This window comes from Pituophis catenifer, unplaced genomic scaffold (assembly GCF_029215685.1).
Source record: "Pituophis catenifer annectens isolate HBS135680 unplaced genomic scaffold, rPitCat1.0.hap2 SCAF_7, whole genome shotgun sequence".
In the NCBI taxonomy this organism is placed as follows: Eukaryota; Metazoa; Chordata; class Lepidosauria; order Squamata; family Colubridae; genus Pituophis; species Pituophis catenifer.
The window spans coordinates 90022217-90032629 of record NW_027256887.1 but is presented as its reverse complement, the minus strand read 5'-3'; the positions used below and the strand labels follow the sequence as shown (position 1 = coordinate 90032629).

The window sequence follows — 10413 nt, the reverse complement described above, 5'->3', positions numbered from 1 at the left end:
AAGCAGAACTCCGATGCCGGCCGGTGCCCGCCCCCTCGAAAGCGCCTCGCCGGCGGAGAGCGGAAAGTGCCGGTGCCCCTGTCGGCTGGCTGCCCGGACACACGGACGCCCCCTCCCTCCGTCCGTCCGTCAGGTCCCTCCTGCCCACCCCCCAGCAAATCTTTGGATCCCGCTGCCTGTTTGCGGGGATCCACGCAGGGACCAGTTGGGAGGCCGCTGGGCTCTACTAGCAGCCCGGCGGCGTCCGTGGCTCCGAGCATTCCCGCCGGCAGCATAGCCGTGGAAGTGGGAGGAGGGGAGCCCGGGAGCCCCGCTCAGCGCCCTCGTCAGATGGGGCGGCCGAGGCTTCTCTTCGGGCTTTCTGGGAGAGCTGCGCTTTGGGGGCGGGCGAGGGCCAGGGTGCTGCGCAGGAGCCTTGTTTGGCTTTTCTGGCGCCCAGCATAAAAAAAAGAAAAAGGGGGGGGGAGAAGGAGGAGTCAATGTCCGGACTGTGAGGATTGGGAAAGCCCCCAGCCGCCGGGTCTGCCTGAGCCCCCAGCCCGCATCAGGATCAGGAGGCTTTTTGTCCTCCCCTGTACCCACATTCCCACGAGAAGGTTCGGAGCCAAAAGGCTGGCTCTGCTTCCTGAAGCCCCCCCCCCCCTCCGCCAAAGGCAAGCAGGGGCGAGAGACTGGCCATAACCAAATTGCACACTTCAGACGATGCGGGAGGTCGAGGGAAGGGAGAGAAGAGTCAGAGGCTGAGTTCCTCTCCCCGTGGTTGGTTCTCTGCTGGGCCTGGCTGGTGGGACCCTCAAGACAAGGCAGCCCTTCTTCCCTGAAGGGCTGACCTGGAACTCACCCGGAGCCCCCTGTCTCATCCCCAGAGCAAAGGGGGAAGAGCAAGACCTGGGGGCCAGTAGTTCTGCCTGGCCAAAGAAGGGGGGAAGCCGAGGGCCCACTCCTGAGCTGCCCAACTCTTGGTCTTCCTGCGGTTACAACACAGAACCTCCCACCTGTGATGGCAGCTGATCTACAGCAGGTGGCAGACTTGAGCAGGCCTCTCAAAACAGTCAAGCAGGACTTAACTTAGTTTGTCATCCCCAATGAAACAGAATGTGGCTTGTGGAGCACCGGAGCTCTCTCGTTTCAGCCACATAATTGGGGAATGGCTATCCGTTGTTGGCTATCCTTTTTTTGGTAATTTCATGGAGAAACACTGCTTTGGGATGAACACACTTGCAGACATCTCAGCAAGCGTCCCTTTAGCTTGGCTTTCGACCCAGGAGGGACCCCCCTGCACCCCCAAACTGCTGGTGGTTCCATGTTCTCAGGAGGTAGCCAGAGAGAAGTCATTTTGGGTGGCATCAGCAGATCTTCTGATCTCAATTTCCAAATGTTAAGAACGGATGCTGAGGGGAGGTGTGGAAACTGGATAATTCCGAACATCCTGAGGAAAAATAACCAACTGACCGTTTAATTTAATTCAACACTTATCAGATTCCAGCTTCAGAGGGAGGGGAACAGGGAGCAGCAAAAAAACCCTTTTAGAAGCATGAATGGCCGCCTGAGCTCTGATTTGCGGTCAGGATATTGAGGCCAGACAGGAAGAACCAGATAACTTGGACGGAGAACCCCTCAACTGTTAGAGAAAAGGAGGTTTGTTTAGGGGGTCTGGGCTGCTGGGACAGCCACGGCTCTTTTCAGCCAGGGAGGAGCTCATTTGGAGTCTCCATGCCTTTCCCGTATTTCAGCTTCACCTTCCTCAAAGTCCGGCCTGCCTGTCTTGGTGGCCAGCAATGCTTGTCTTCAGGGAGGAGAGGATTTGGGGTACAAGTAGGCCTTGACGTATGGCCACAATTGAGCCCAAAATTGTGAAGCGAGACAGTTGTTAAATGATTTTTGCCCCATTTTATTGCCACAGTTATTAAATGAATCATTGCAGTTAAGTTAGTAACACAGTTGTTAAGTAAATCTGGCTTCTCCATTGACTTTTTTATCAAAAGGTCACAAAAGGGGACCACGTGACCCCCAGGACACTGAGACCATGATAGCCATAGCAATAGCAATAGCCCTTACTTATTTATTTTATTTTATTTTATTTTATTAGATTTATATACCGCCCTACTCCCGGAGGACTCAGGGCGGTGAACAGCCAAAAAGATAAAACACACAGATTATAAAATTTAAAACGTATTAAACAATTTTGCCCGAGACGAATTAAAAAACATCCCCATATTTAAAACAAATTTAAAATTTCTCATATGCCATTTAAAAGGGAAAGTTAGGCCAGGCCAGCCTGTTGGAATAAAAAGGTCTTGAGGGCATGATGGAAGGTGCGTAAATCTGGGATCCTCGGTATCTCCGGGGGGAGCTCATTCCAAATAACAGGTGCCCCCACAGAGAAGGCTTTCCCCCTGGGGGCCACTAGCCGACACTGTTTGGCCGACGGCACCCTGAGGAGCCCCTCTCTATGAGAGCATACTGGCCGGTGAGAGGCTACTGGTGGCAGCAGGTGGTCCTATAAGTATCCAAATCCTAAACCATGGAGTGCTCTAAAGGTGGTAACCAAAACCTTGAAGCGCACCCGGAAGACCACTGGAAGCCAGTGCAGCTCGCGCAGGAGAGGTGTTACATGGGAGCGCCACGTCGCTCCCATAACCACCCACGCAGCTGCACTCTGCACCAGTTGGAGCCTTCGGGTGCTCCTCAAGGGGAGCCCCATGTAGAGAGTATTGCAGTAATCCAGGCAGGAAGTGACGAGGGCATGAGTGACTGTGCGTAAGGAGTCCCGATCCAGAAAGGAACGCAACTGGCGAATCGGGCGGACCTGATAGAAAGTCCTCCTGGCCACAGACGTCAAATGCTCTTCAAAAGACAGCTGTGAGTCCAGGAGGACACCCAAGTTGCGAGCCCTGTCCGTGGGGGCCAACGACTCACCCCCAATAGTCAGTGATGGCACCAACTGACTATATCGGGATGCCGGAAACCACAGCCAATCGGTCTTGGATGGGTTGAGCCTGAGCCTGTTTCTCCCCATCCAGATCCACATGGCCTCCAGGCACCGGGACATCATTGGGGTGGTCCGGGGTGGAGATGTATAGCTGAGTGGCATCAGCGTACTGCTGGTACTTGACTAGATTAGACTTCTATATCGCTTTGCTGCGCTTTCCAGCCCTCTCTAAGTGCTTTACAGAGTCACAGCCTCTTGCAGACCCCAACAATCTGGCTCCTCCTTTTACCCACCTCGGAAGGACGGAAGGATGAGTCAACCTTGAGCCTGGTGAGATTCGATCTGCTGAACTGCAGGCAGCCGGCAGGCAGCAGAAGCAGCCTGCGGTACTGCACTCGTGGCTTATAAATACATGCAAGCTGCCAAGGGTTTGAATTTTGATCGCATGACCACAGGGATGGGGGCAATGGTCTTGTGTGTGAAAAATGGCCATCAGTCACTTTTATCAGTGCCGTTGTAACATTGAACAGTCACTAAACAAACTGTTGTTAAGTCAAGGACTGCCTGTATTTAGTGGGCAGGAAGAGTGTGAAGATTTGAGGGAATGGAGGAGGCTGCTGGGATCCCTGCTCTGTGGAATATCCTCCCAGGGAGATCAGCCTTGGCCCCAGCCCCGCTGGCCTTTTGTAAGGCTCTCAGAAGCTGGCCGTGTCCCGGGGCCTGTGGCTCAGAAGGGGTCGAGGGCCCCGTGACCCGGCTTTAGGGCTAACCGGCCGAGTATCTTGTGTCCATCTATTTTGAATGTTTTCACGATTGGGTTTAAAATATTTAAAAAAATGTTTTGGAATCATTGATTGAGATGGGAGGCTTTATCAACTGAATAAATAAATTTAAAAGGCTGGTGGGTGGCACTCTCCGGCACCTCACTCGTTCGCAAAGCAGCTGGAAGGGGGGGTGGCACCCTGCCCAGAAGAGGGGAGGGTCTCATTGGTGGTCTGGACCCACAAGGCGTGGCCTGCTCCTGCTAGTGACAAGAGACTTTGACCCCCCTGCCCTAGAAGACGGGTGGGGTTTGGGTCGTCACCGACTGAGCCTGCCTGCCCTTTTGCTGCTGGTCTGGCAGGGGAGGAGAAGGGTGGACCCGCGATTTGGTTTTTAACGTTAGTTGCTGCAAAGTATAACACTGAGGACTAGCCGCACACAGAAATAGATGCTTTCTCTCTTTAGTTTTCTGAGTGTCTTCTTATAAGGCCCAGGTCTTGTCTGTGGACCTTGTGAATGGGCCATGATAGGGAGACTGGATATGAAGCCTGGCTCTGGGCTCAAGATATGAGGAAACCCACCGGAGCAGCAGTGTCTATGGAGATTCTCAGTCACCCGGGTTAGGTGAGAGTCACCCAGAACCACTGAGCAGGAGGGCCATATATACAGTATACAGTATACAATATATAGTAAATAACTGAACCATTTCCCCTGCCCCCTCCCCAGATTAAGACCAGATGTAACAATCATAGGTTATTGTCCAAAACTACAGAGAAACTCCTTGTAGGCAAGACCTACAAGGGGAGGGGAGTGGTCTCCCTACAGAGGCTGTGGGTTCGCCCTCTCAGCCAGAAGAAGCTGAACGAAGGGTCTTTCGAGGTTGGTCTAGATCAGGGGTCTCCAGCCTTGGCACGTTGAAGACTTCTGGACTTCAACTCCCAGAACCCCCCATCTCTCTGAGCGATCTCCAATCTTTCTGACTCGAGGCAGGGGGGGAGGGGAGAGTGAGGGCATGCACTGGCTGCCCTGGCCCGGTTGGGAGCGGGGCCCGGGGGTTAGGGACCCCTGGTCTAGATGATCCTCGTGCTCCCTTCCGTACTGGGTTCTATAAGTCCTGAACCTGATCACCTTCTTAGCTTAAACATGGCCCATGTTCTACAAGCACGGCATTTATCTTTTATGGATCCGAGTTTAGGGTTAACGCAGCTTTTACAAACTGCCGGGATGTCTATAGATGCCCATGAAATGTCACACGGCATTAGGGGCATGTTAACGGGATGGGGGGACGGAGAGCCACCGGCCTTCCCTGCCACTTGGGGAATTCCAAGGACAACCAAATCCATGCCTGGCTGGCAGCGTGCAGTGCAGCTGACTGGGCTCTGAGCTCTGCTGCCATCTCAATGGAGCCAGCACTTCCGCTGCCAGTGTGACATCACAGCTTCTTCCAGGTGGCACCCCAATGCCACTGTGATGCACACAGCTCTGCTCTGACCTGTTCCACGGATTGCTGAGCCAGCTCCCCCCCCCTCGCTGAGTCAGTGCTGGCCCCTGCTGCCTGGCCAGCTAAGGGAGGGCCTGGGCATGCCTGGCTCCTTGAGCCCAGCCACCCCATGCCCCATGGCTGGAGGGCTCTTCACTGGCAGCAACCAAGATGCTGGCAGGACACTCGGCTTGGAGGGGGGGCTGCTCTGCCAGCTGATCCGTTCCCCAGATTACAATCTGTTCCCCAACTCAGCGGTTTTTGAGAGCAACTTCATTCAGGTTTGTGGGGTGGGTGGGTTACCAGAAGGATCCCTTCCCCTTGTCCTGAAGAGGTCTAGGAGGCAGGCTAGGCTGGGTGCTGAGCCCAAGATGCCCACCTAGCCTTCTGTCTTCACCTTTGGGCAGCGACGGTGGCACACTGGTCACTCCTTCTGCTGAGCACGCCAGTGGGAAGCCTTGGACTGAGTGAGGAGGGTACCCTCGCCTGCTGCACCACCTGGTGCGAACAAGGGGGCGGCTGGATTTGTGCAAATGGATTGACTGGGTTAATCAAGAAGGGTCTGGCCCTTCAATTAACTCAGGGGTCTCGGGTGGGCGGGGAACGGTTCCCACAGGTCACAAAGAAGGGGAAATGGATGGACATCACCCACACACCCACCATTGTGACTCTGGCAGTGACCTCCTCAGATCCCTGCCTCCCTCTCCCCAACGTGCTCCTGATGGCGAACCAACGGGCCCCACTTCAGAGGGTCCACGTTGGCAGTCCCCGGCTGTCGCAAGTGGATCTGACCAGGTGACGTGGGGCCAGGATCAGGAGGGAGACGTTGGGCCGGGCCTGTCCCTGCCTGGGCTGGATCAGGAAGGGAAGCAGGTTGGCACCAGAGAGGCTCATGGGACCTTCCCACCGCTACGTATTCCTTGGGACCTCCTGAATGGGGTCGTGTGGTAGCACCATTCCCACAACATTTGAGGGAACACTGGGTGCCCCCCAAGTCCGAAATGGCCACCTGCTAGTTTGGTCTAACAGGAGTGCGATCATGTGAATGGACCTCCCCAATGTTGTGCAAAGCCCCCCCCCCTCCAGCTGCTCTTCTAGAGGAGGAGGAGGAATTGGGCCAGGTGTAATCCCAGGTTGCTTCACACATGCAACTCAAGAGCTGGGTGTGTGGACCCCATCCAGAGCCTCGTTTTGGGCCACCTCAAGTCCTCTGCAGCTGCAGACCCACACTGGAGCTGATGCCCGACATCAGCTGTGTTTGCATGACATGCTTACCCAGGGTTTATTCCATGAATCCTTTCCTGGAATTTTATCTAAAAAACTGAAACCGGCTGCAGGGAGCTGATTTTTGAGACTCGGGAGGGGTTCCGTGCTTGCAAAAAGGGGCAGCCAAAGCCTCTGTCCCCAGCCAAGCATTCTCCAGAGTTGCTGGACTTTGAGTCCGCCAGGCCCACCCCGGGGGGGTCTTGCCCACCTCCCAGCCCCGCCCGCCACTACCGGAACCTCTGGCCCAGCCTGTCCCTGACTGCCTCCGTTGCTTTGCCCAGGCTGCTCCCCCTCCGCTACGTCCGGCTCTCTGTCCACAGCGCCTCCCAGCGCATTTTGCGTCTCCAGACGGTGACCAAGACGGTGTATTACCTGCAGCTGCACCACGATCACCCAGAGGCCGTCTTTGCGCTCTGGAGCCGCCTGACAAACATCCTGCAGAATGGCCTCTCCACCACCACCAAGGACCCGGCCATCCCCATCCACCACTGCCTGGTCTCCAGCCGTAGCAGCAGCGTCTCCAGCATCGGGCCCTTGGTCGAGGTAGGCAGCCCCCTCAACTCCAGTCAGAATAGAGCCGGGAGGGACCTCGGAGGTCTTCTAGTCCAACCCCCTGCTCAAGCAGGAGACCCCATGCCATTTCAGTCAAATGGCTGTCCAGTCTCTTCTTTTTTTTTTTATTGAAAAGTTTTACAAAAAAGAAATACAAAAAATTTTTCCCCCCCTGTTCCCCCCACCCTTTCCCCCCCTTCATCCCACCCTCCCCCCCGACTTCCCAGAGCAAAATACAAGGTATTTCATTTAATCAAACATAAACTAGATTAATCTACTTATCCTCAAAGTGCTACCTCCCCCACTGAAACCTTAACTCCACTACAGATAACCTCTCTGAGATAAGTCTCCAGGGACAACGTCTGTCCCACTGGTTAATTGCCCTCACTTTTAGGAAATGTCTCCTTAATTCCAAGTTGCTTCTCTCCTTGGTTAGTTTCCACCCGTTGCTCCTTTTCCTGCCCTCTGGTGCTTTGGAGAATAGGTGGACCCCCCCTTCTCTGTGGCAGCCCCTCAGATATTGGAAGATGCTATCATGTCTCCCCTAGTGCTTCTTTTCTTTAGACTGGCCGTGCTCAATTCCTGCAGCCGTTCTTTGTATGCTTTTGTCTCCAGGCCTGTAAGCATCTTAGTTGCTCTTCTCTGCACTTTTTCCAAAGTCTCAACCTCTTTTTTGTAATGTGGTGACCTAAAACTGGATGCAGGGTTCCAGGTCTGGCCTTACTACGGCTTTATAAAGCGGCACTAATACTCCACTGAAAGGCTGCTTGGTTCTGGGGAGGGGGGGTCCCTTGGTACTCTCTGAGCTTGGTGGTTTTTTTGCAGACTTTTCATAACCCAACTACGTAACATCATCAGTGCTAAAACAGGCAGTGGGGGTTGCTTTATATACCACTTATCCCCGTGATGGCAAACCTATGGCACATGTGCCACGGGTGGCACGCGGAGCCATATCAGTGGGCACGCAAGTGTTGCCCTAGCTCAGTTCCGGCATGCATACACCTGCCAGCTAGCTGATTTTCAGGCCTTCCGGTCCCACCGGAACTTGGCAAACAATCCATTTTCGGCCTCCGGAGGGGTGGGGAAGGCTGTTTTTACCCTCCCCAGACTTCTAGAAAGCCTCTGGAGCCTGGGGAGACCAAAAAATGGGCCTACCAGGCCCATCCGTGCCACTTGCCAAAAGCGTGGGGAGCAGGGGGGGGTTGCATGCAGGGGTGGGGCACATTGAATTATGGCGTGGGCACACGTGTGCAACCTCCCCCCATTTTTGGCACATGACGGCAAAAAGGTTAGCCATCCCTGACTTATCCTGTTGGTGTTGTTGGAAGTGTTCTTGGTTGTTCCTTCATTAGGCTGTTGCTTAGCATTTGATTGTCTGAGTTGGTAGTTTCTTGATTGGGGTATAAACAGAGAGCAAACCCTGCTCCCGTCAAGCACTGATGATGTTCCTTAATTGGGTCATGAATCATCTGCGAGAAAACCCCCCAGCTCAGAGAGCACCAAGGAACCCCCCAGTTCAACCCTGAGCTACAAATATTCTATGGATATCATAGCACCGCTCCCTCACCTCTCTAATGGGGCAGCCTAGTCCTGGCTGCTGCTGAGCCAAGACCACCCCCCCCCCACTTTAGCTGGAGCTAGTTATGGTGAGTTATGGTGTGAAGAAGCCTCACCCTCGGCTGTCACCTTCCTTTCCACCTCACAGGGGTAGAATTGCAGGCAGGGCGGGGGATCTGCAGCCCTTTGGGGGAGCAGGGCATTGGTTGCTCCTCTCTGGGCTCGTGGAATTTGGGGGTCTCCATCTAATACCAGCCTCTTCCCCACCCACAGCGCTCTGATACGGTGATAAGGAGCGCAGGGGTGATCAAGAGAGTGGGCAAGAAGGTGTCAGGCACCACCACCCATTTCTCCCCAAGTCCCAAGCAAAACCTGGAAAAGCCTCGGAGGTAAGTGGGCAGATCAGCCAGCCATCCCCCCCACCACCACTCCCCTCCCCCTCGCCCAGTCTGTTTGGGTCAGGTTCAAAACTCTGATTTGCATCAGCTTCTCTCCTGACTTTCTGCTAAAGTCTGCTTATCATTTACTTGCCCCTCTGGGTGGACCGTGAGGCCGGGTCTGGAAGGCAGGTTCAGGCTGGATGCCCTGTGGAGGGCCAGAGTGGTTTCAGAGGACCACCACTGACCCTGAGAGCTGGAGGTCTCCAAACAGAAGCAGGACACCCTTTTAGTGGAGGCTTCTATTTGTGTTTATTACCAAATTTGCTTTAATCTGAATTGACATGGTGGTGGGGACGGGGCCCCTTGGCAGGAGAGAAGGGCCGGCCGTGGGAGTGGGCCCTCCTGGGAAGGAGGCCTGGGGGGGTTGGGTGAGAGGCAAGCCCCCCTCCCCCAGGACGTGGTTTAGGGAAGCAAGCGCCAGCGCTGGCTCACTTTCCCCCCTGAAAGGCCCCCGTGGCAATCCGCCACAATCCGGGCCGGGCGGAGGTAGGGCGGAGGGTCCCTTTCCTGACCGGCCTCTCCTCCTGCGCCAGAGTCTCCTTCCAAGCGCAGCAGCGGAGCCTGGAGGATACGTCGGGCCTCTCCAGCGACATTAAAGGTGAGCGCTGCCCGCCAGGCATCCAGGCGTCGGGACAGCCGGGCGGGGGGCGGCGGAGCGGGGGCTCTTTTTGCCAGAAGGGCGGGAGTGCCTCTGCAGTGGCACAAGACAGCCACCCGGGGGCGCCCCCCTTCCCAACCCACCCACCGGCCCCTCCTCTGCCCGGCAGTCCTCTTCTACGACCTGCCTCCGCCGCTGGTGTGCGGCCGCTGCAAGGGCCGGCTGCCCAGGACCGAGCCGCGAAAGTGCCGCCTGGACGCCCGGCCCGCCGCCTCGGACGTGGAGCTGGCGCCCTGGATGGACCGGAGGACCCACGGGCTCTGGCAGCAGGAGACGCCCACCTGGCTGCAGCCTCTCTGCCGCCTCAGCAGCCTCGCCGCCGCCGGCTGGAAATAGGCCGGGCCGGGCCGGGGCGGGACCCCGGCTGGGGCGCACGGCCGCCCGGACACCCGCCGCAGCAGCAGCCCAAGCGGGACGAGAAGCGACTGGCGGGGCCAAAGCGCGAAAGGAATAAATAAAGCTGCCGGCTGGACCCGACCCAGGAGTGGCGCCCACTTACAGAGGAGGCGGGGTGGGGCGGACGCCGGGAGCAGGAACCCCCCCTCCACGTCCCGCCCCACCCAGAGGGGAGGGAAAGGCACTTGGGGCCAGCTAACTCTGCTGGATGTCTATGGGTACAGCCAAGGCGGGGAGGGGGTGGGGGGCTTCTAATACCCCCCTAACCCTCCTCCTACCAGCCTCTCCCCATCACCTGGAAATGATACATCAACTGCTGAGGGGGAGCCCTCTAAGTGGACTGGGGCCCTACACCAAGCACCCCAGTGTT

The 10413-nt window shown here is 56.2% G+C and overlaps 1 protein-coding gene across 1 annotated transcript; it reads left to right on the top strand.

Annotated features, from left to right (window-relative positions):
* The first annotated feature begins 5275 nt into the window (after positions 1-5275).
* Positions 5276-9983, top strand: GARIN1A (golgi associated RAB2 interactor 1A). The gene is made up of 6 exons (XM_070947626.1): positions 5276-5455; positions 5791-5969; positions 6722-6983; positions 8823-8938; positions 9523-9587; positions 9757-9983. The coding sequence occupies exons 1-6, from the start codon at positions 5276-5278 to the stop codon at positions 9981-9983; spliced, it is 1029 nt and encodes a 342-aa protein (XP_070803727.1).
* The last annotated feature ends 430 nt before the right edge of the window (positions 9984-10413 follow it).

Excerpts from the sequence above, each read along its gene's own strand:
- GARIN1A (XM_070947626.1), top strand. The coding sequence starts at position 5,276 with ATGCCTGGCTCCTTGAGCCCAGCCACCCCATGCCCCATGGCTGGAGGG. Across the intron at positions 6,984-8,822 it reads GCATCGGGCCCTTGGTCGAG|CGCTCTGATACGGTGATAAG; the intron begins GTAGGCAGCCCC and ends CCCCACCCACAG. Across the intron at positions 8,939-9,522 it reads AACCTGGAAAAGCCTCGGAG|AGTCTCCTTCCAAGCGCAGC; the intron begins GTAAGTGGGCAG and ends CTCCTGCGCCAG.